The sequence below is a fragment of the Gobio gobio genome, assembly GCF_949357685.1.
Source record: "Gobio gobio genome assembly, chromosome: 16".
In the NCBI taxonomy this organism is placed as follows: domain Eukaryota; kingdom Metazoa; phylum Chordata; class Actinopteri; order Cypriniformes; family Gobionidae; genus Gobio; species Gobio gobio.
Window position 1 is genome coordinate 31,620,440 of NC_137109.1, and position 24,974 is coordinate 31,645,413.

General features: G+C 37.9%; 3 protein-coding genes across 6 annotated transcripts in view; 2 read left to right on the forward strand and 1 right to left on the reverse strand.

Annotated features, from left to right (window-relative positions):
- The first annotated feature begins 1,857 nt into the window (after positions 1-1,857).
- gabrp (gamma-aminobutyric acid type A receptor subunit pi) lies at positions 1,858-8,771 on the forward strand. Its single transcript, XM_079838447.1, has 10 exons — positions 1,858-2,113; positions 3,511-3,594; positions 3,682-3,794; positions 3,876-3,943; positions 4,022-4,239; positions 4,368-4,450; positions 4,570-4,707; positions 7,446-7,598; positions 7,701-7,894; positions 7,974-8,771. Exons 1-10 carry the CDS (start codon positions 2,088-2,090, stop codon positions 8,289-8,291), a joined length of 1,395 nt encoding a protein of 464 aa, XP_079694573.1. The 5' UTR covers positions 1,858-2,087; the 3' UTR covers positions 8,292-8,771.
- A 408-nt stretch (positions 8,772-9,179) lies between these two features.
- pttg1 (PTTG1 regulator of sister chromatid separation, securin) lies at positions 9,180-13,152 on the forward strand. The gene is made up of 6 exons (XM_079838307.1): positions 9,180-9,246; positions 9,546-9,649; positions 9,742-9,890; positions 9,961-10,033; positions 10,120-10,269; positions 10,366-13,152. Exons 2-6 carry the CDS (start codon positions 9,559-9,561, stop codon positions 10,449-10,451), a joined length of 549 nt encoding a protein of 182 aa, XP_079694433.1. The 5' UTR covers positions 9,180-9,246; positions 9,546-9,558; the 3' UTR covers positions 10,452-13,152.
- Positions 13,153-14,858: 1,706 nt separating this feature from the next.
- The window catches only part of afap1l1a (actin filament associated protein 1-like 1a), a gene marked incomplete at its 5' end in the record, with an annotated part of 38,087 nt that continues 27,971 nt past the window's right edge, over positions 14,859-24,974 (reverse strand). For 2 of the 4 annotated variants that reach the window (XM_079838825.1, XM_079838823.1), the window contains 14 exons: positions 14,859-15,516; positions 15,759-15,872; positions 15,954-16,129; positions 16,931-17,098; positions 17,444-17,552; positions 19,775-19,832; positions 19,922-20,067; positions 20,966-21,177; positions 21,371-21,520; positions 22,603-22,681; positions 23,668-23,751; positions 23,945-24,124; positions 24,212-24,420; positions 24,502-24,600. In XM_079838825.1, coding sequence (XP_079694951.1) covers positions 15,490-15,516; positions 15,759-15,872; positions 15,954-16,129; positions 16,931-17,098; positions 17,444-17,552; positions 19,775-19,832; positions 19,922-20,067; positions 20,966-21,177; positions 21,371-21,520; positions 22,603-22,681; positions 23,668-23,751; positions 23,945-24,124; positions 24,212-24,420; positions 24,502-24,600 — 1,811 coding nt within the window. In that variant the 3' untranslated portion in view covers positions 14,859-15,489. Of the gene's footprint in view, positions 15,517-15,758; positions 15,873-15,953; positions 16,130-16,930; positions 17,099-17,443; positions 17,556-19,774; positions 19,833-19,921; positions 20,068-20,965; positions 21,178-21,370; positions 21,521-22,602; positions 22,682-23,667; positions 23,752-23,944; positions 24,125-24,211; positions 24,421-24,501; positions 24,601-24,974 lie in introns of all 4 variants that reach the window. The other 2 variants (XM_079838824.1, XM_079838822.1) reach the window with 1 other exon arrangement.

The following is a 24,974-nucleotide window of genomic DNA, read 5'->3' on the forward strand; positions in this document are numbered from 1 at the left end:
ATGTGGCACTATACACTATGTACTCAAATGTGTATTGTATTGATTTAATAAGGTTATTTTGTCATTTGGCCAGAGGAGAACTCCCCGATTGAGCCTGGTTTCTCCCAAGGTTTTTTTTCTTTTTTTCTCTCCATCATGCCATCTGATGGAGTTTTGGTTTCTTGCCACTGTCGCCTTTGGCTTGGATGCTCAGTTGGGGACACTAAATATTCAAATAAACTTTCAACTAAATTATTGATCTGCCCGCATTGTCACTATATGATCATTGAAATGAGCTAGATGACATCACCGTTTTCTCCAGAGAGGCTGTACAGCCGAATCAAAATCTGTAGCATTATTTTCCTGTTTAACACTGTGAAGCTGCTTTGAAACAATTGGCATTGTAAAAAGCGCTATATAAATAAAGGTGTCTTGTCTTGTCTTTTATTCAGTATCAGTGTGATAGCTCCTCCTCCTCTGCTACGTGATTAAAGCTGTGACAGTTTAGTGTATGAAGTGTCGGACATTCCACGCTTTGTTTTTTCAGACAATTAAGTGCATCAGTTTTTAAAATGTATTTGTTTTCTTTTTGGAATTTTCAGTGAGAACACACTACATTACAAAACAAATAGTGCATAAGTACACAAACTGGGACACACCTCTAGTTTTGTGGTTAAAGCATTACTGAAAAGCATAAGTTGTGTTAACGATTCCATTGAAGAAATTTGCTATCACAGTCAGCCTTGATTCATTTATGGCAGCAGCTATTGACACTGAGTGTAAATATACTGTTGTAACAAATATAAATGGCAACAGATAGCATTACACTAAATGCAACCATTGACAGAATTTAAATAAAAGTAATATGCCATTTGTACTACAGGTAGAAAGTAGTGGGCGGAGTTATTCAAAATAGCCTGTCAACTAGGCTGGCCATCTGCACTTAGTATAAATAGACAGTGCCTTCATTTATTTCGCAAACAAATGATCTAATATACGGCAAAAAAAATATGTTTTCAGATATATTTTTTATATTCACTTATGACCTTTAGCCTAAATATATTCTGGACAGGTTAGTTTTATTAATTTTTTATATATGTTATACAATTATTTATTTTTGGTCATGGGTGGTTAGAATCAAGTATATTTTATTAATGCACACATAAGGTGCGCTGGGTAAAACTTTGTGACTTATGTGTGTTCCAGATCTGCGGAACATTTTGTGTTGCACAAATTCTGTGTGGGCCAGTCTTTGAGCTCTGGTGTTAGCCCAAGTTTGGCAATAGAAAAAGCAGTGAAAATCCCTGCGATGGAACAATAAACACTCTCTCCAGAGCAATCTTAAAAGAATGTATGGATAAGCGAGATGAAAAGATGGAGAGAAAACAGCATGACAAGAGGCAGAGATAGAAATGAGAAATAAAACGACATAGATCGTATCACAGACACTTCAAAAGTAACAGAATACAGAAAAACAAAATAGATGAAAGACACAGACGTGAAATGTGATGTGAATTTCTAATGAGGAACAAGGGAAAAAATTGCATTGTGATTGAAACTGTAAGGGAGGCAGTTGAGTGAAAGGAAGAGAGAATGTCACAAGCCACATGACATTGTTAATGACATTGATTTATAGGGAGCCAAGCAATGAAAGAGATTCATCTATAAAACTACAGGTGCTATCACAGGCATCTGACACAGCTGTGCACATGTATGAGAGAGAGAGAGAGAGAGAGAGAGAGAGAGAGAGAGAGAGAGAGAGAGAGAGAGAGAGAGAGAGAGAGAGAGAGAGAGAGAGAGAGGAGAGAGAGAGAGAGAGAGAGATACTGGAGGGTGGTTGGGGGAATGGGGGAGGTAGAGAGAGGGGATATTCTCAGAGCCAGTCAAGTGACGAGTGTGAGGGAAGCCATGCTTGGACGAAGGAGACGCAGTGCATGCTGAGACCAAGAAACAATAAGAGATTTTAATGAAAGAAAACATAAGAAGACCCAAGATAAAAGAAAACAGTCATTTAAGGATTTTGAAAACATCTTTATCAACCTGAATCAATTTTACAGGTACACCAACAGAGAAAGAGACCAAGAAGAAGAGTGAAGGGTAAAGTCACAATGATTTGCATCTCATATCTCTACAGGTAACTGCTGTCATTGTGATGTTCATGCAGCATGACAGAGAGTAGATGGGGACAGCTGACGAATGGAGGGGTGAGGTGGAGAAAGGGAATAATTGAAGATGGGAAAGAGCAACAATATGTCGTGGGAATGATGAGATGAGTGGCATGCCAAAGAAGACGGAACACTGTTAGCATTCTGGAGAATATTTGATAGTTTTTGCATCTGGATCTTTTGCATTTGTGATTTTAAATTAATGCAATAGTGAGTGCTAGTGGAAAAGCTGGAGAAAAAAAATTTATACATGTGAAATTCTTGACACATGATAATCTCAAGAATTGTACTTTCTCACACCTCAGGGTGCAAAAGGTCTATTTTATGTGACTCGTTTAGTAGACGTGCTGACATTTTGACAGATTGCTCTAATCTAAAAAAAATCCATTGAGAAAAAGAGAGAGACACTTAGAATGAAAGAAACAGAGAGAAAGAGAGCGAGAGAAATGGTTGGTGGGGGCTGATCTGTGGTACAATGGTCCAGCGCCTTTCATTATGGACTACTTCTTGATCAGGTCCCATGACAATAACTGCAGTGGTTATTGCTGGTGTTTTGAGGCAAGCATGTCAGCTTCACAAGCTTAAAGAGAAAGGGTGACTGGGAAGTTGTGCATTAAATAAAATAGTACATTAATGAAAGGTTGGTGGTGGTGCAATTGTGTGCGGGCAGAGAGGACTGCTGCCATCTTGTGGTAAGGTTCTGGGACATTAAAGTATAGATGGTTGATGGGTATTAATGAGGGTAAACAGGACCAGTGTCCTGGGACCTTGAGCTGAGAGACACCTGAAAACAATGCAATGCAAATGGGAAATTAATACTCGCAGTGATTGGATGTGTACATTTTAACTAATTATAATTGCATTCGACGATATTAATACCTTTAATAATTATATGTTGATTATCGTATTAATTAATACTGCAGAAAGATTACAGAAAGGGTTCTCACAATCACTGAAAATCTGGAATTTTTAAACACGCCGGGAAAAGAATATGTTGAATATGTTTTCGTCAATTAAATGTTTAATTCATTAGCAAACTGTTTTGTTGAGTTACTTTTTTAAAAGTTGCTTTAATAAATCAAAAACGAATGAAAAGGTCATGAAGAAATGGTGATTAATTTGTCAAAAACAATAGGAACCCTTGCAGACTGATAAGATAAAGCTGCAGTTCTTAGTTTTCCAGGCATAATTTTAATTTAAAATCTCAATTATAGCAAAGTGGAATACAAAGGCACAATTCAATCTTATTCTCTAATTTGTATAATCCCTGGAGATGACAAGAAAGGGTGCGACACAGCAACTGGTCATAATCCGTTCTTGATGGAGACGATTTTAACAAAACTTTTTTCTTAAATTCTCTTCACAGCCACTGCTCATCTTTATCACGTTATCACAGAATGCTGCTCTATCTTCTGTTCTGGATGAGTCTATTTCTGTTGATTACAAACGGGTGAGTGAAGAGATAAACATCTGACGCATTGAGACTATGAATCACGGGCTATCCACATAGGCCATAACATTTCTCCCTGTCTCGCAGTGAAAGAGGATTCTATGGGAATCAGTATGGCGAGTGGAACGATTCACAACTGCAGCCCACCATACAGAAGCTGATGAAAGGCTACAATCGATACCTAAGGCCAAACTTTAACGGTGAGGGCCAACTGCAGTTGATTAAATATAGATTGAGAAATAAAAGATGAATAATACAAACACATCTCTTTGTTCCCACAGAGGGGCCTGTTAAAATTGGAATGAGTTTGGATATTGCCAGCATTGATGCCATCTCTGAGATTAACATGGTACTACTCATGTTTATAATCTCACCTGTAAACTTTCTTTGAGACTAATGGGATTCTTTTCTGTTCACATACTGATAGGACTATACAGCCACTATTTTCCTAAGACAACGATGGCAGGATTCCCGACTGATATTCCCTGGAAATGAAAGTTTGAGTCTGGATGGACGGCTGGTTTCTTTGCTGTGGATCCCCGATACGTTCATCCCTGATTCTAAGCGTTCCTTCCTCCATGATGTGACTGTGGAAAACCGTCTGATCCGCATCTTCAGCAATGGCACTGTGCTCTACGCTCTCCGGTAAACACCTGAATCTGAATTTACAGCTTCTTACCAAAGGCTGAACAGCTGCACCAGGCAGCTGTATGTGCGTCTGGGGAACCTTCCTCCTGAAATGGTTCAATCAATATTCCTCCTTGTCTCCACAGCATAACAGCAACCATCGCCTGTAACATGGACCTCACCAAGTATCCTATGGATAGACAAGAGTGTACTTTGCAATTAGAAAGCTGTAAGTGTTTCCACTCTCAAACAAATCAAATGTAAATGATTTCTACGCATATTTTATTGATTATTCAAGAGCATGCTGTACAAACCCTTAAACCTTTATGTGTGTGCATGCATGTTCAGGGGGCTATAATTTACAGGATGTGGTGTTTTACTGGACCCGAGGGAATGACTCAGTGAAGGGGTTAGATACACTGCGTCTGGCCCAGTACAGTATAGAGAGCTACTACACAACCGTATCTGAAGCCGTGTATGAAACAGGTATAAACATCTAATTTCACTATGAATATTTTGGCCATTTACATTTTGTTTTACTGAAAAGTACCAGCCAGTCATCCTTATGTTTATACATTTAACAGACATCTTTCTCCTAAGCGGCTTACGGCGCAATCATGGTTTACAGTGTCCCAAAAAAGAATTTGGACACTTGAGCCTGACTTAAAGATGCATGAATGTCTTTGCATTAGATAACACAAAATCATCCAAATGGTTTTATTTTTATTTATTTTTCAAAGAAAATAGAACAAGCAAATATTTCAAGCAAAATATTGCACAAAGAGAGGTTTTAGGTTTCAAATGATACAGAAAAAGGATAGCATATTTTGTCTGCAGATGCCATTTAGTTTGATATTTTGATATTTAGTGGACTAAAATTCATATTATTTTTGGTACCACTGTACATTTAATCAGTTCATGTATTCCTCAGTAATTGAATTCATGGCATTAATGTTGCTAGCGCTGCTAGAAACGGTCTACACTATAAAAAATATCTAGTTAATATCAGAAATACACCATACAAATACAGTGTCAATGTGCCTCATTTATGAAACAAACGTGCGACAGAAAACTGGGCGTACAGCCGTTTTCACGTGAAACTTGGCATCTATTTTATGGATGTGAGCGGTGGTGGCTACTATCAATTCTCACGTCCGGTCTCAGCTTGAGTACACAAGTTTTTGAGTTAACGCGAACTTGCATGCAGCATAGTATGGAGAATTGTAATTTTCCCGACAGTGTCCGAAAACCGAAGCTCATTAATCGATCATTAACCATTAAGCAACAGATTAGATTTTCAAATTAAAATTAAATCACAATAGATGTTTGTGACCCATTAAAAATACCACAAATGTTTTTCTTCCAGGGGTTTAGCTTTACAAGCGCAAATAGCAGCATAAACAACAGAACATGAGGATTCACACATCGTCACATACACATCTGCAGCGTGTGAACAGAGAAAAACAGAATACAATTAACTGTATAAAAGGAATCAAATAAATTACTAATGCATTGTATTTGTTTTCTTTATATGTGTTTATTTTATTAAATCCAACTGATGGTGCATGCAGGCGCCTCACCACACACAGTGCCGCACACACAAAATATCAGTTCTAGCATTGCTAACTTGACATTTCAGCCATTTATCATCAAACTAAAATGCAGTCAACCAAACATCAAAGTTACACTGCACTGTCTTAAATGGTCCACTGTAAAATCAACATGCCCAGCGCCCAAACAAACACATTTTTCTGCATGTGAAGGATAATGTTTTACGTGGATATTGGCCTACTGAATAAAAGTTTAGCAACCAAATGTTACATGGCAAATATAGAAACATATTTGGATTTTTGAATGAGAAAGGTGAGCCCAGTGCCGTTTCAGTTTAACTTTAAATAAATACATTTTGGCTTGATGTTTGTTTGTTGTTTATAATGAATGTCACTATAGCCTACTTTGTGTTTGATTTTATAGTTTAATATATAAATAATAGCTAGGCCTACTTATTTGTCATCCTTGTTCTGAATACTGTTAAATTTAAAGGGTTAGTTCACCCAAAAATGTTAATTCTGTTATTAATTACTCACCCTCATGTCATTCCCCACCCATGAGACCTTTGTTCATCTTCGGAACACAAATGAAGACATTTTCGATGAAATCCGAGAGCTTTCTGTCCCTCCATTTGGAGCTACGCAACTACCACATTCGAGGTGCAGAATGGTAGGAAAGACATCATTAAAGTAATCCATCTGACTCAAGTGGTTTAACCTCAATTTTATGAAGCAACGCAAGTGATTTGTTTGCGCTTCATAAAATTGAGGTTAAACCACTGGAGTCACATGGATTACTTTAATGATGTCTTCCGAAGATGAATGAAGGTCTCATGGGTGTCGACATGAGGGTGAGTAATTAATGACAGCATTTTTATTTTTGGGTGAACTAACCCTTTCAAGAATTTGTTGTGGAGTGAGGGGAAATAGTTTGTAAATGATTTGTATGTACAGATATTAAATATAAATATAAATTAATGTAATTGTTTGCAATTGCGAGGTTAATGGGTGATTTTGGAGTAATAATCAATTTCTCTTTCATGAGATTACTTCCTCTACTTGGCCTGGTTACATTTCTCCATGCCATATCCTAACCGTGAATGTGAATTTTTAAGGGTGTGATATTCAAATGACTGATTTCAGCCGCCACATTTATCAGCATACGATGGGATTGGCAGCATACGAATGTTTCATGAATCACACATGAACCTTGTGGTAAAATTATTTCACCCAAATATGGAAATTCAAAATTCTGAGTAAATGATGACAGAATTTTCATGTTTGCATCAGAATTGTATTGATAATCAACATGATAATACAGGTGGTAAAACAAAAAGCAACAAAATATACACTAAATAACAGAAAATGTAACACAAAACCCCCTAATGTATATTATGGATAACAAAAATAAGTCGAAACAAAACTGTTTAAATAAAATATTATCATAAGTGTCAAGCAGAGATTACTAGGAATGTCCTTTCACTGTTTTCACAGTCAATTATATGGTAATTCATAGTTTTTACTTGAAAAACATCAATTTAACAGCATTTTACACATAATCAAATTCTACAAATGATTAATTTTTAATGTACCATTTTTATAGTATTTTTCTGTAAAAATTCCAAACATTTTTACAGTGTATGAATCACCTGCCATATTCTGGATCTGTTGCAGGTTTTTACCCGAAGCTAGTGCTCCACTTCGCTTTGCGTAGAAATGTGCTGTTCTTCATTCTGGAGACGTACGTGCCCTCAACATTGCTTGTGGTTCTGTCATGGGTGTCTTTCTGGATCAGTCAGTCCTCCGTACCAGCTCGCACCTGCATCGGCCAGTGATTTCAAGAGTTTTTTACTCTAGCAAACATGTGCTATAAAACATTTCTAGATAAAACAAACTAAATATTCTCTATCAAATCCATTTATTTGACAGGGGTGACCACTGTTCTCACCATGACTACACTAATGATGGGTGCCAGGACCTCACTTCCTAATGCCAACTGCTTCATTAAGGCTATCGACGTCTATCTCGGCATCTGTTTCACCTTCATCTTTGGTGCTCTGCTAGAATATGCCTGCGCTCATTTCTGCACCATGCAGCACCAGACCATTGTAGATGTGCAAAGGGTGAGAAACCATTGACAGTGGTTAAAAATGACACACTTTTACAACTAATTAATTACATTTTTAAATGAACTTTTCATAGGAACTACTCAAAGAATTCGAGGAGTCAAATGGTACGACTCACTTGGTCAATTCGATGTCACCCAAAAAGATGCAGACGGAAGACTCCACTCAGCAGGAGACGCCTGAGGAATCTGTGGCATGTGAAGGGAATGAGGCTGTGGACAAGAAGAAAGAGAAGGGCTGCAGTTTGTCCTCTGTAAAGCAAATGTCTCGCCAAGCAGCATCCATGATGAGTATTGAGAATCCTCACAACATTGACAGACACTCAAGAACACTATTCCCAATGGCATTTCTCCTCGTCAATATCTTCTACTGGCTCTACTACCTTTTATTCTAATGGACCGAAAACAAACACAATATTACTCAAATGACTGAAAAAGTGAAAAGACTGTTGCCAACAATTCTAGTTGAATAGTGCCCTATAACACTGAGCTGGACTTTAACATGGTTCACTATTGCATTTAAGCATATGTTTCTATGCAACAATGAAAGTCAAGATTACATGGGCACACACACATCACATTGGGGACACATCTGCAGGAGGACACAAAGGACGCTGTTGTATTTTTTAAGCAATTGCCTTCATATTGCTGCTTTATAAGGGTTCAATATTTTACCTGTTTTTTTCTTCTTCTTGCTTTGCTAGGTAAATTTAATGTGCTGTAGGCACATTACACTGTAAGCACTGAGCATATTACATGCCATTAAGTAAAACCATTAATGGTCAGTGTATGCATGTATGTACAGTGGGATTCATACGTCTGATTCCATATTGTAACAATAACTGAGATTCAAATCTGTAAATAAAGATTTAATTAAAAAAGTAAAACAACTAAAGCAAATTTGTGACATTGGCCATGTTAAAAATCAAATAGGCTAATGCTTAATGTGTATGCTAATGAAACATCTGACTATTTAATCACCCACTCATCCATACATACATCCATCTACCTTCCAATCTACCAATCCACAGATTCATCCATCTCAAGTGATTTATTTGGATACATCACCGTCTTCCTCAGAATTATTGTCAGACTGAACACCATCCAACGCATTGCCGCCACCTTTTCACCGTTCATCAATGATGATTCTATTGCTTTACTCAGTCAAGCCGTTGGGTGGCACTGTCGAGCTAACGCAATAAACTAACCGCATTGCTTGGCCAAAGAGGAAAATCCGTCAGCCAATGAGGAAGCTGGTTGCCTTTTAAAACTCAACCGGGAAACTCGGAACCAAAACAAACGACAATTTTGCTCGTGCACTTGAATAGAGAATAAGAATAAACAGAAACGGTAAGTTCTCAATGCCTCATCCGTAGACTTGTATGTATTTAATGTCGACTGGTTAAATTGTATGATTTAGATTCAGAAAAAGGATACAGGTTAGGTCAACTGGCGATATGTAACGTTAACGTTGCTGAAAAAACTCGTGTCACTTTTGTTTAATGTATAACGTTAAACGGAATTGCTCAAGATGAGAAGTTTTGTTCACAGACGGCATTATTTAAACCAAACAAGTTGGTGTTGATTGTATTTCTGTTAAGGGGGTGTAGTTTGTATATTTAGCCTGTCTCTGTCATCGCTGTGCTAAGCTAACTTACAGACATGGACACCATGATTTACCTGGATCAGGAGAACGGCAGACTGACCACTCCAGCCGTCAAATCTCGACAGAACCGGCTCCATTCAGCTCCAGGTCAGTAACGTTACCAATGGTCAGACATCAAATATGCATTTTGTGCCAGAACCATAAATGGTGTCAATCGTTTACTCTTATAACATTTTCAGATCCGTGTTTGAGAACACCTCTGACAGGAAAGACACGTCTCGGGGCTCTTCCGCAATCCACCCGAAAAGCTTTAGGAGTCATAAATAAGGTTGTTGCCACTCCAGCAGCCTCTCTTAAAGCAGAGAAGACTAAACCTGCTGAAGCCAAGGTTGGTTCTTGAGATTACGAAGGCTTCTTCCAACAGACAACTGTATTGAAATCATTTGTTGTTTCATCAGTGTAAGGTGCTTGCTCAGCCTGCTGGTGAGGAGTTGCCAGAGATTGAGAAGTGCTTCCCATACAATCCGAGCGGTAAGCATGTCTGCTGCTTTATGGCTTTGGAACTGAGCTCTTTTGGTTTCAGCTGTTGATGATCCTGTCCTGTGTTAAATTTGTAGAGTTTGAGACCTTCAGTGTTCCTGATGAAGTCTGCCTCAGTCATTTCTCTCTGGCTGGTTTGGGTAAACAGATGTGGGCAGCTGCTTCACCTGTGGAAGAGCTTATTATGGATCCATGTTTGCCACCCTCACCTTTAAAGATGCCCAGTGGTAATGAATATATTTTCAATTAGTTTAAACTGTCAATGCAGAAAGTCTTTATGCCCAATTAAGCTTGTATATTTATCTTTATTTTCTCAAATTCAGCAGTGGAATATGCTGATGAAATGGAGGCCTTCCTACAGACGATAAATGAGCTGACTGTTGACTTTCCCCCTGAGTGTGACTTCTAAACTTTTTTTTTATTTATTTTTTAACACTTGTTGTTGTGTGAATTGTGAACATTGTACATTTCAGAAATGTTTGGTTTTTAACTGTTATTAAACTTGTTATAAAATTAATGTTCAAAGGAATCTGCTAATCTCACTCTAAAGATTTTTATTTTTTAAATTGTCTTTTTTCTCTTTATCACCAATTTAAGATATTGATATCAGTAGAGGTCTTGTTCATTAAACATTTTTAACTGACTATCTATGCTATTTATGTTCAACTTTATTAGGAAATGTTAGGCTCTGCAATGGCTGTTATTGACTTTCTGGATTTTTCTAGGCCTGTGTGATATGTGGGGTTATATATTATACATTAGAGGTAATTATAAATTGTATATTGTGATATAAAAATGCAACAATATTGATTTTTAAACCCTAAAACTTGCGATACAGTTCGTTTTATCCAAGACTCCGCTTTCTGTATAAATCACCCAAAAAAGTTCTAATCAAAATCCAAGTCTTCTGAAGAGACACAATGTCTTTACAAAATTATAACAATGCACATACTGTTGACATGGACATTCAAAGACGCGTGAAAACAAAATGAGGTAGTAAAGTAAGAGAATTAAATTGTTGCATGAACCAACCATTTAGAGTTTGGGAATAGTCATTTTGTGACTGGTACTGTCATTGATCATTGGAAGCACACACGCTGGAGTAGCTCTCCTCAAAGTGAAAGCGCTAATTTAAAGTGGCACTCCTTGACGTAAAGGCATACTTTCAGGGCCGGCCTGCGGAATGGGCAAATGGTAGGTATGCCCAAATATAAAGTGCGTCAGATATAGACCATGCAATCAGTTTAAAGGTGCTGTGTGAATTTCACACCATCTAGTGGTGAGGTTGTGAATTGCAATCACCAACACTCACCCCTCCTTTTCGAACACATAGAGAAGCTACAGTGGCTGACACAGGCTGTCATCGGAGAGAGCAGAGAGTGATTAACGCTCTGTAGAGAAGTTTGTCTGTTAAAGGCTACTGTAGAAACATAATGCTGATTAAGTGATTTCACTGCAAGGGGACCTGCTGTGTATAGATAGAAATAGCTCATTCTAAGGTAATAAAAACATAACGGTACATTATGTAAGGTATTTATACTCCACTGAAAAAATTGTTATGTATATTATATTGCATTTCTGTCAAGAGATCCTCATAAATCAGGATTCCTCAAACTCGGTCCTGGAGGGCCACTGTCCTGCAGAGTTTAGTTCCAACCGTGATCAAACACACCTGAGCAAGCAAATCAATGTATTCAGGATCACTAGAAAAATCACTGGTGGGTGACAGACGCCCTCTGATGCATGGAAGATAGGGATAGGGGATAAAGACAGAGGTAAAGTGATGTAATGAATGAACAGTTTATCTAATTGCAAATTAAAATATTAATGTTTGCTAATAGCTAATTAATTCAAGTTATTTTACCTTAAACTTTATGCAAGCAGCTGTTCTGGGTTCTCAGTGCGATTTAAAAAAAATAATCAGTTTTTTTTATATATAAACACATGCAATATCACTTTTCAAATAGTCTAATGTTTTTACTCTACAGTTGTGCATTTTTAAGGGGATATATGGCATTTTTAATTATATTTATATACAGGTTTATTTAAAATGGCATTTTTTTTTGTAAAGTTCACATTTAATTCATTGTGAAAACATGAATGTGCATAGTTTAGTGGAAGATTGCTGCCATGTACTGAAAAACAAACACTTGCTAGTTCTCAATGAATAGTTTGCGCATGAATGTTAGATGCAATTTTGCTAAAAAACTCTTGCTATTTTGTTTAGGCTGTAATGTGGCGTAGGATAGATTAACTATCATCAGCCTGTAAAAAAAAATAATAATAATTTCATGAACACAATGACGGGGTAGAATGGATTAGACTCTGTACAATTTTTAAAACACAACCAACATCTAAAACAACAGCAAAAAAAAAAAAAACATCAATGCATTAAAAAAATAAAACTGTACTAGTGTTTCCACAAATTGGAATAATTGATAACATGCAGTGCTAAACCTTGATAAGGGGAACCAAGTAAAATCTTGCCTAGGGCAGTAAATTGGTCAGCGCTGAACCTGCACACCACCATATTGCGTATTTAGTTTTGGTAGAATGATGATTCAAAGCATTTTAGATTGTTTATTCTTATGTAAGTGCATTAATCTGCATGGATGGCTTGTCTGTGTAAAAGAGATTCAACGAATGCATGTATTGAAACCATGAGTGTACTGCTGTATACTAAAAATGAAATAATGCAATGGGCAATATTTGTGGGTCCTGATAATGACAAATGTCTGAAAAGGGCTTACATTATAGGCATAGTATAATTCTGTATTTTCAGGTTCAGAATCATAAATATTTTTATTCTGGTGTCACCATTGTTTACTGCTTTACCTGTTCTCTCTTAGGTTTCAGCTTTCTAATTATGTTCAAATTCAGTTTTATTGTTCAGTGACACGCCTAGTCAGTTTGCATACAGAAGGTTCAATTGAATCTTGAAATATTGTAAATTCTTTATTAAGTTGTATGTAGAACAGAGTAATGGAAAATTGTTAATTTTTTGGAAATAAATTAAGTTATTTGAATTTCAGTTCATTTAAATTTTGTTCAAAATATTATGATACATATTGGATCTATATCTATTTTTTAATAAACACTTATGGCACTTTTTTCCAAGTCTTCATTTGTGTGTCTTTTTCTTGTTTAAATATCGCAATAAATACCGTACTGTGAACTTTAAACCGAGGTATTATCATACCATGAGATTTTGATATTGTTACATCCCTAGTGGTAACTCTTTACAATGAGGTCTCATTTAACATGCATGCATTAGTTAACATTAATAAATTATACACTCACCTAAAGGATTATTAGGAACACCTGTTCAATTTCTCATTAATGCAATTATCTAATCAACCAATCACATGGCAGTTGCTTCAATGCATTTAGGGGTGTGGTCCTGGTCAAGACAATCTCCTGAACTCCAAACTGAGTCAGAATGGGAAAGAAAGGGGATTTAAGCAATTTTGAGCGTGGCATGGTTGTTGGTGCCAGACGGGCCGGTCTGAGTATTTCACAATCTGCTCAGTTACTGGGATTTTCACGCACAACCATTTTTAGGGTTTACAAAGAATGGTGTGAAAAGGGAAAAACATCCAGTATGCGGCAGTCCTGTGGGCGAAAATGCCTTGTTGATGCTTGAGGTCAGAGGAGAATGGCCCGACTGATTCAAGCTGATAGAAGAGCAACTTTGACTGAAATAACCACTCGTTACAACCGAGGTATGCAGCAAAGCATTTGTGAAGTCACAACACGCACAACCTTGAGGCAGATGGGCTACAACAGCAGAAGACCCCACCGGGTACCACTCTTCTCCACTACAAATAGGAAAAAGAGGCTACAATTTGCACAAGCTCACCAAAATTGGATAGTTAAAGACTGGAAAAATGTTGCTTGGTCAGATGGTAGTCAGAATTTGGCGTAATCATCATGCCTTGTTACCACTGTGCAGGCTGGTGGTGGTTGTGTAATGGTGTGGGGGATGTTTTCTTGGCACACTTTAGGCCCCTTAGTGCCAATTGGGCATCGTTTAAATGCCACGGCCTACCTGAGCATTGTTTCTGACCATGTCCATCCCTTTATGACCACCATGTACCCATCCTCTGATGGCTACTTCCAGCAGGATAATGCACCATGTCACAAAGCTCGAATAATTTCAAATTGGTTTCTTGAACATGACAATGAGGTCACTGTACTAAAATGGCCCCCACAGTCACCAGATCTCAACCCAATAGAGCATCTTTGGGATGTGGTGGATCGGGAGCTTCGTGCCCTGGATGTGCATCCCACAAATCTCCATCAACTGCAAGATGCTATCCTATCAATATGGGCCAACATTTCTAAAGAATGCTTTCAGCACCTTGTTAAATCAATGCCATGTAGAATTAAGGCAGTTCTGAAGGCGAAACACAGTATTAGTATGGTGCATTTAGCAGCATTTATTAATCTTTGTTCGTTCAAAGTTCGTTAATATTAACAGATACAACTTTTGATTTTTATTGTATTTGTAAATGTGGAAGTTAAAATTAATAAATGATGCAGATATTGTTAATGTTAACAAATCAAGCCATTGTGACGTGTTATTCACACACACACACACACACACACACACACACACACACACACACACACACACACACACACACACACACAACATTTTAATACTTATTTTAGTGAGTGGCTGTTCAATGCCCAGTTCTTAGAAACAAGGACTGTTTTCTTTTGGCTGGCTTGTATAATGTCTCACAGTAACACACTGATATTTTTTGTTCCCAACTGACAATTCCCTTGCAAGTATATAACCTTGACAAAAGAGCAAAGTTACATTTTTGTCTTTATTAAAAGAATATTCCCATCTCCATGTCTAAAGACATTTAAAGTGCAAATGTTACTCACATTAAAAGGTGGTAAAGAAATGGGGGTGGGGGGTGGGGTTACAAACAGGGGTATCAGTTAGATACTATGAAAATGTAATAAAATATTTACAATTTTCAAATATACACTGTTATTAGCACCACTTGGATAATAGATTACCCCAGAAGTATAAGCGATGGAGTAAAAAAAAAAAAAAACTGTACAAATCAGTTACCATGCGTCTTTAAAAATTCAAGACTTTTTAAAGTGGATTGTCTCACATGCATTTCCATCCTCTGGTTCTTTTACAACTTAACCACAATTCTTTCTTGCACTTTCAACTATTACACACTATTATTTCCTCATACCCTCTCAATCCTTCAACATTGATGCCATTTTGTGCTTGTCCTATTCAGGTGTCTTGTGAAGTTCTATGTTACATCATTTGGCTGCAAAGTATTATAATAGAGCTGTTGCTTTGTCATTCAACTCCACTGTAAAAGTTACAAAAGTGGCAGTCTCCATAGAGTTGCATATACAGCAGTCTGTGTTGGTGGAACTTGAAATGGCACAAAGTCTTAAGTCCATGTCTTCTAAGTCCCCTTCTTAGATTCCCATTCCTGGATAAAAACAAAGCATTAATGTTTGTTACACACACACACACACACACATATGGACCTATTCTGCAAGATCTTAATATCAGGACCCCAAAGTGGTCGATGAAACTCATTAGAGACTGACTAATTAAAAATGGACTGAATGCTGTAATGCGATCTCTACTGATGCAGCAAGCTGTTCTGTTTGCATTATCTGCCTTGTGATGCATTGCACTGGATAATGTTGTGACCACTGATGTGTTTACCTTGGCTTTCTGCATAACATTTCCCTTTGTGGATGCATAGATGGAGGGCGGTCGCTTACGCATTTCAGAGGCGCAGTTGACAGGGAGATACGATTCATACTCAGTCCTTTGAGTCTTTAAGGAAAGAAGGTGGCATATTTAAGAACAAACAATTCTTTTGATTAAAGGATTGATTTGATTAGTTCCAGTCAGTACCTTGTTTGTAGGTTTAGACTCTGTAGGCGCCCCCATTTCTCCACCAGCCAGAGATTTCTTCAGGTTCTCCTTCACCTGCGTGAGCTTGAGCTCTAGATCCACACGCTCACCCTCTTTCACCCGGCAGCTGTCCTCCAACTGGGTGACACGCTCCTCTAAAGCCAACCTCTGCTTATCTGCACAACAATACATAATTACATTTACATACATGTTTCTGGCAGATCCATTTTGACACTAGTCAAGTAAGAGGAATCACTACAACTATAGTGGTAGGGCTGCACAAAATTGGGAGGGAAAAATGAATTATATTTAGACTCAAGTCTGCGAATGCAATTTAAAAAAAACTTTTAAATGAGTAAACGTTTGTGAGTAGGGGCTGCACAATTTGGCCCAAAATGTAGTGATTTACACATAAATATGACTAAATAAATAATAATAATAATATTAATAATACTATACAATAATAATAATTATTATTATTACAAAAATATTAAACAAAATAAATATTACTATTGTAATACAATTTCACTGTAAAATAATAATAAAAAAACATAATCTTAATTTTATGTTAAAACTACAATTCTAATATTTATGGCTGTCTCAATTTCTTTGCGATTTAATAATCGCACAAAGACATTGGATATTTAGTTTTATTTTGATTAATCAGTTATCCCTATATAAATGGTATCATTAGAATAAATCAAATGTTTGTCTGTATGTTAATAGGGCTGGTACCCTCTCAGCGAATAGTTTATTAACAGTGAATCATCTAAATAGGGATACATGGTAAAAGAGACGACATATTTCACATGATTCAATGAAAATTTGAAGTACAACTGAAGAAGCAGTTAGTATTAAAAAGCTATTTCGCTAGTAAAAATGGCCATAAATTCACTTGTTTTGAATCCAAACGAACTACTGTGGAATAGTACCTCTGTATTATCGAACAAAATAGACAGGAAAGATTTTTTTCTCACCCGTTGCACCCGTCATCTTCTCCTTTGCCTCTCGTTTCTTCTTCCGCAGTGAGACTAGTGCACTTCTGATACCGTCTATTTCTGTCTCCAGGTCTTCTTTTTCTTTCAGGTAGCGGCGTGCGTCCTCCTGTGCCCGCGTTTTCCCATACCTGCCATATTGATTTGCGTCTGAAATGTCAAGTAAAGTTCAAAGATCAGACCCTAGTCTGCGGGAAAGTGGCAAAGCTCTTAACACTTATTTGGTAAGAGAATGAGTGTGAAAATGCAGAGAGTCGTAGATCAAACCAAAAATGTCTTGTTAAGCTCAGGTTACATTATTCTGACTGCTTTTGATGTGACAGCATGAGAAGTCTGCAGCCATTTTCAAAATGCCCAAAATAAGGTTAAGCAGTCAGCAGGCTGCTAATAAAAACTTAAAACCATCTTACTCTTTATGTTAAAGTGAACGCTGGATCTAACAGCTGTGTTTGTTATAAGCACAACCAGCACAGTGTAGAGTGTGACGGGACTCACTGGAGCCGTGGCGCTTTAGGGTGATTTGTGGACTGGGCTTTCCTGTGTCACTGCTGGAGAAAGAAGAACGACGCTTCGTTTGTGCTCTTCCCCTCAACCTCTCATTTTCCTGCTGAAGAGAAAAAGTGTACCAGATCAGATATTGTCTATATAAACAACTGGACTGCAACTGGACCTGATGTGTAACAAATGATTAACAGTGAACAGCTGATGCTAACTGTGTTTTTACAAACACGTCAATAAAATTGTGTCCATTAACTGATATTCTTTTTTTATAAAAATTCAAGTGAAATAAAAGGTAGAATTTTGTCTTTATGCGCTTACATCCATCATAAAACTCCAGGGGATTAATAAATGCCTTCTGAAGTGAAGCAATGCTTTTTGGCCATATGCATGGTTCACGAGAGAGTCGAGTTCCAGCGGACGGGTGATCTCTGACCCGATGTATGATGTAGGGCATATGAAACAGGGCTTATAACGTAGGACTTATGACATAGGGTGTATGACTTATGATGTAGGACGTATGACGCAAGACGTTTGACAGGACTTATAACGTATGATGTAGGATGTATGACACAGGACTTATGATGTCGGGTGTATGACTAATGACATAGAACATATGACGTAAGATGTATGACAGTTATAAGTCCTGTCATACATCTTACGTCATACATCCTACATCATAAGTCATACACCCTACGTCATAAGTCCTACGTTATAAGTCCTGTGTCATACATTATACGTTATAAGTCCTGTCATATGTCTTATGTCATGAATCATACACCCTAAGTAATAAGACCTATGTCATAAGTCCTAAGTTATAAGTTATAACGTAGGACTTATGACATAGGTCTTATTACTTATGACATAAGACATATGACAGGACTTATAACGTATAATGTATGACACAGGACTTATAACGTAGGACTTATGACGTAGGACATATGACGTATGACAGGACTTATAACGTATGATGTAGGATGTATGACAGGACTAATAACGTAGGACTTATGACAGGAATTATGACGTAGGGCGTAGGACATATGACAGGACTTATAACGTATGATGTAGGATGTATGACACAGGACTTATAAGGTAGGACTTATGACGTAGGGTGTATGACTTATGACGTAGGATATATGACGTATGACGCAGGACTTATAACGTAGGACGTACAACTTATAAAACAGAACTTATGACGTAGACGTAGCATAAGCTTAGGTGAGAATTGACAAACATTGGAAGCACAGAGGATAGAGCCAAACAAAATACCAGTTACGAATTAGAAGTCTTTTAATTAGAGAAAAATGTCGGAGGATTTCGATATAAGAAAAGAGGAGCGATGCTTTTCCGTTGGATCAGAGGTCACCCTTCTGCCGGAACTCGACTCTAGTTATCACACATACGGCTGTTGCCAGAAGGCTGTGATTATAGTTTATAATGTTTTATATATGGATATTTTTCGTACAAAAACCCATCGTTTCACTTAAGAAGCCATCTATTAACCCAATGGAGTTGTATGGATTACTTTTATGAAGAATGGATGCGCTTTTTGGAGCTTCACAAACTCCAAAATTACAAACTTTTTTACATAATTTTACTGTTATGGCTTGAGATGCAATATTACAATATTGAACAACGCAATATAACCATTTAAACAGAATGACCCATATGTTACAAAAACAACTTAAGTAGAAAAAAAAGCAATTTAGAATATCTCCTAAAATACGGAGATTTTAGAAAAAAAATTACTTTTTTAGTATATTGTGTGCCCTGATCACACAAGTCGAGGCACGCACAGGCGGGGAGAACTGATGCTTCTGTGCGGGTGTCTGAAGGTTCAGCACAGGTTTAACAAGCCGCTTGGAGGCCAGAGGCCAAGGCGACTGAACCTGCTCTAACCCCTGATTACAGCAGACAGAGTCATAACACACTTCTCATCTTTCTTTAAAGACCAGTCAGGGCACATGGATATATTTGACCTTCTCTAAAACACAAGCTGTGCCATTCTCATAAAGAAGACTTTTCTTTAAACAAAGATTTTATTATTTTGATTAGATGATAACTCCACTCATGAGTGTTGTTTACACTTAATGTTTGTGTATGATGCATGCACACAAATGTCTTTAATATGCTTTGAATGTATGTTTGTGCACATAAATAAAGTGCTTTTTGGAGAAGTGCTTTCTCTTGGAGAAAGGGTTGTGAAGCATATGGCTTGTAAAAAGCGACCCCTGAGAAAAAGGTTGGAACTACCTAACCACTGTGTTAGAATGGGTGCAAGCCCACAACCAAATGTTTGTTCATGTGTGATCATGTGCGACCACAAACCTCTATGGCTTCAAAAGGGACCTCATCATATGTCCGTGAATCTTTTGAGGTTGCCCATCTAAAGAAACAAGAACAGTTAAGGTAGTCAAAACAAGAAGATGACCCAATCTATAACTCCATCCCTCATCGCCTTAACCCTTAACTCACAGGAAAGAGTGACGGGCAGCCGTGCGGATGTTGGCGATAGTTTCCACATCTACATAGTCATAATGAAGGGACTCGGGGTCGGCAGAGGAACCGGTTTCTGCTAACAGAACTCCCAGCCAGCGGCCCATGTCCTCCGAACAACTCGCCTAACACAACAAACACACGTAAGAACAAACATGAGCTGCAAGCACAAACAGAGACAGAGACAAAATATACATCACACACACACAGACATAAACTAAGATTATAAAATGGACTGTTTATCAGACGTGATAAAAGAGTATTAAAGAATTTAAAAAACTATAACATTTAAATGGTAGTATAGTAGTGTTGTTATTGTTAACTAAAACTAGGTTTTTAACTCATTTTTGTTCATTGAAATGTAGCTGAAATAAAATAGTAGCCTATATGAAAAACATAAACTAAAACTTAAATGAAATAAAAATAAAGCCAAATAGAAATATTGAATAGGGCACATACAAAATAACAAAAAATCAGCTAAAATTATAAAAGATAAGCTAATTCAAAATATAAATAAATATTGTAATAGAATTTAACTGATATTGTATATTTAATTGTGCCTGATAGTTTCCTTTATTTAGATTACATTTGCTGTCATGTAACATTCACTTAAAAATATCTAATAACACTGTTCAATATAATCTTTTTCAAATCTCAGAATAAATCTCCATTTTTCATAGTGTATATTATAATAGTGTGATCCCTATATTCACCTGAGACATTTAAAATTATTTGTTTTAGCTTTTAGTGTTTTATTTGTATTAATTTAGACAAAATGGTATATAACAGTATAGTATTTTAAAATCAGCAATAAAAAAAATGGTTGGCCAGTCAGAATTTTAATATTTGTGCAATCGTATAGTATAGAGATTGAGTGAATGATGATGAGAAGAGAAAGGAACACAGATCAGGACAGAGATTCAAACCCAGACAAAAACCAAGACTAAATTTGCATGTAGCGAACCGCTAGAATGCAGCTCTATGGAGGATGGCTGTGGAAGCTTCACACAAATCACTCACTACCTCTAAAGCTGCCAGCTCTGCGCCTCCTTTCAGTATCCTCAGGGCGAAGGGGTGTTTGGGCCCGAGGCCTGGGACAACCTCACAGCCCTTCAGAGCCACAGTGGTGTGGGGGACTCGCTGTTCTCCTTTCTCCTGGTAAAGGTAAAGAGACCCAGCCCGCACACGACACCAGTGTTCCCTCCAGCACTGATTCAACAGCACTCCCACATAACCTAACACACACACACACAGAAAGAATTACAGCAATTATTACAGTACGCCCACTTCTGTTTCATGGTGTAGATTTATTCCACTTCACCGTCTGAGATCAAAGGCTAAGAAAGAAAAGTTGAAAATAACAGGTGGTGAGAGTCAGGGGTATTGTAATATGAGGAGAAATGGGAGAGAGAAAGATGGGTCTCGTACCACACCGTGGATCCTGGTCGAGAGACATCCGGGCGTCTCCTGGCAGTGGAGGCTTTCTTTTGGAGAAACTGATAATTCTTGTGATCTTTCTTCCTGCAGCTCGGCTTACGGTGCCCGTTAGCTCTGACAGTGCACCTCGCTTGGGTTTACCTGTAAACACACAGGTTTGATGGTAGAATGAAATTACATGTAAAGATATGTGTGGTCTACAGTCACACAATCTGCAGGAATTAGGCCAACGCTATTAAAGACTTTCACTGGTCCAAACAATAATAATCACAAACAATCCACATCCTGCATAAACACTTCCTGCTTATTAACAGAGCACCTATGACAAAGCTCTTAGACAGTGAGAGGGAAAAAGGATGAATAAAGAGTGCGTGCGTGCGTGCGTGCGTGTGTGAGAGAGAGAGAGAAGATTTGAAATTCAGAAGGCATTGTGAGTGTTTCTTGCCAATGAACACTGATATTGGCACAATGATATTGGTGTTTTAACTGGATTTGAGTGGTTGCCAAGGTGTTGCTATGCAGTTGCTAAGTAGTCGTTGATGGGTTTCCTAACATTGCTATGCAGCTTTTAGGGTGTTGTTATGCAGTTGATAAAGTGTTTTGAGTGTTTTACACGTTGCTATGTGGTTGTATGGGTGTTTAGGATGGTTATGGGTTGTTTTTCGAACATTGCTATGAAGTTGTTGGGTGTTTTGGGTGGTTGGCAGGGTATTTCTGTGTGGTTTTGTTAGGCATTCTGATTGGTTTAACACGTTGCTATGTGGTTATCAGGGTGTTTTGGCCGGTTGCCAGAGATATGCTATACAGTTTCTATGGCATTCTGAGTGGTTTTAGGATGTTATGGGTGGTTGCCAGGGTGTTGCTATGTGATAGCTAAGGCATACTGAGTGGTTTTTAACACATTGATATGCGGTTACTAGTGTTGATACTGGTGTTGATAGCCCAACCCTAAGTCTACAAGACATTCTGGTTTATAGAAATGGTTCTGGTTCCTCTTTTATTGTACAGTGAGGGTGTAAAAAACACTGCAGAATTCATTACTTTTTATTGGTAAATTTTAGGTGTTTTTTTGTTTTTTTAAATGCTTGTCTTAAGAAACACCACTAATAAACATAAAGATAGAAGAACCGTGAGTTGTATAAGGAAGAATAAACCTGGAATTAAATCTGTGGAGTCTATGGTGTAATCAGAGAAGAGCAGTGGGGTGAAACTGAAGATCTCACCATTTTCCCGGCCGTCACGAGCACTTTCTCCACTTGGCACACTGTCAGAATCTGAGGTTTGCTTCTCTGCAGAACACCACTACAGGGACAACAGCACAGCCAGATCAAACTACATATGCCAAATTTGTAAATATCCATAACTATTAGATGAATAATGCTGTACAATAGGATATGTCGATTATTGAAAACTAGGTCTAAAAAACAGGTTGCTGTTGTGGCCAGACAGCTACAACAGCAGAGTTCCGACAGGAAACACACTCCCAGCGCAGTCTACCTCTCACAGCCGACTGCTAAGTTCAGATAAAATGTGTTTCCTGACATACAAACACACATCATAGCATTCCCATTGATTCTGCCTCTTACAACAGGTCCCTTAAACTCAGCACATTATTTCCAACTGCTCTGACAGAAATGACCACCCTGAGCTTGACACCTTTTAATTAAAGCAGATGGAGAGTGAGCCCAGAACATTTAGACGCTGTCAGCCTGTTTACACACACAGACAGCTCAGCCCTCACAGCAGCACTGGGGATGTAATTAAACACAATGATAGAGGACAGAGACAAATCCATCCAGAACAACAGAGTTATATGCACTACCTTTCAAAAGTTTGAGGTTGGTATAATTTTATAATGTTTGAGAAAGATGTCTCTTACTCTCACCAAAGCTGCATTTATTTGATCAAACATACAGTACAAATAGTAATATTGTAAAATAATATTAGCATTTCAAATAAATGTTTTCTATGGAAATATATTTAAAATGTAATTTATTCCTGTGATGGCCAAGCTGAATTTTCAGCAGCCATTACTCATGATACTTAAAACTATTAATAATATGTAGCATGGCAATATTATGTTTTTAAAATACTTTTTATTTTAATTTTTTTAAACGTGTTGTAGGTGGGATTATTTTTCTAACCTACTCCAGTCACAGAAAGACCACTTACAGAATGAGCGTATCCCAAAAGTTACTCCAATTCTTCATTGGCGCACTTTATATGTCAGTAATGAAGATGAGATGCACAGGAGTCATGCATAAGACAAATATGTGCTGGGATCTCACCTTATCCAGTTCAATCTTCCTAGGAATCATGGGAGATGATGGGCTGTCCAACCCATTCCCCTGGCCTGTAACGTCACGCACCACCTGCAGTCACACAAAGATACGCACACATAAGCGGTTCCTACGCATGTAAACATAGTCCATCACACAGGGGGTCCCTTTTACAAAAGCTATTTTCCTCTTGTGCAATATTGTTCCTGGCAGCCGATACATCCATTGTGTGTATGTATAATGAATGGATACTCAATCGTGCGAGAAAGTGAGGGACTGTGTTTACTTGGAGCCATTTCTCGGCCTGCTCCTTGCTCTGCACGGCCAACACCAGCGCCTCTCCACCGGGAAGAGAGAATCGGAGCTCGTGTTTCTTTCTCCGGCCATCTTTGGGCACGTAGATGACAGAGCACAGGCTGAGTGGTATATCCGTGTAGGGCGACTGGTCTTTAGAGCTTTTATAACACTATAAAACAAGATTCAGGGGTTTGCATGTTTCACTCATAATAGCATCAAGGTTAATTTTTATTCCTCAGGGCTTTTTGCAGCTCACCTGGAGTCGGTTTTCACGGATGACAGTGAGCTGTTTGGCCCACTGGCCGAAGCGTTTTTTCCTTAGTAGGAAGGCACAGATGTGGCAGTCTCTCACCGGGGCCATGGAGTTCTCCTCTGAGGGCCACTGGTGCGTCAAACGCTGGCCTTTCTCTTCCTCTTCCTCGTCATATGACTCATAAGAACTGCTTAAGGCATCCGAGTCATTATCTGCAGGAGGAGTAATGTCATAGTAATACTACTAATAAGAAATGACAACACTATTTATAGCATCAGGGTTCCCCCGCTTACAGGAGTACTTGCGTCGTCCGCTCACTTGTGTTGTTGGGTAATTGTTCTCAGCATCTTCGTAGTATCCATCCTCAATGGAATTAGGAGGGCTGGAGCTGCCTGTAGAGAAATGCGCAATGCCATATATTTAAAATAGGCTGTGTGGAATTTTTTTTAGCATGCTCTCCCTAATCTTTGGGAAACAATCATCATATATGAGGAGGGGTTTTTTGACCCACAGTGCAATGAAAAAAAAAATAGTAGCTACCCTTTTAAAATAATTTTTAAACCAAGTAGAATACAAAATTTTGCATGAAAATGTGAATGCACTGATTTGTGAAATATAGATGTGCTGAGTCCTTGCTTTATTAGAAGCGCAAACACTTTTAGTGAGAGTATGTTCTTCATTTTTTTAAATATCCCAAACGTGGATATTTATATTGCTTTAAATTGAAATGAAGGGGCAACTATCATTGTGGTAGTCCTCAACCTGA

What these genes read in the sequence shown, in the direction of transcription:
- gabrp (XM_079838447.1), top strand. Translation starts at nt 2,088, where the DNA reads ATGATTTGCATCTCATATCTCTACAG. An exon ending in TGCATCTCATATCTCTACAG is followed by an intron (nt 2,114 to 3,510) that starts GTAACTGCTGTC and finishes TTCTCTTCACAG; the next exon opens with CCACTGCTCATCTTTATCAC. An exon ending in ACCAGCTCGCACCTGCATCG is followed by an intron (nt 7,599 to 7,700) that starts GCCAGTGATTTC and finishes TTTATTTGACAG; the next exon opens with GGGTGACCACTGTTCTCACC.
- pttg1 (XM_079838307.1), top strand. Translation starts at nt 9,559, where the DNA reads ATGGACACCATGATTTACCTGGATCAGGAGAACGGCAGACTGACCACT. An exon ending in CCGGCTCCATTCAGCTCCAG is followed by an intron (nt 9,650 to 9,741) that starts GTCAGTAACGTT and finishes TAACATTTTCAG; the next exon opens with ATCCGTGTTTGAGAACACCT. An exon ending in ACCTTTAAAGATGCCCAGTG is followed by an intron (nt 10,270 to 10,365) that starts GTAATGAATATA and finishes TCTCAAATTCAG; the next exon opens with CAGTGGAATATGCTGATGAA.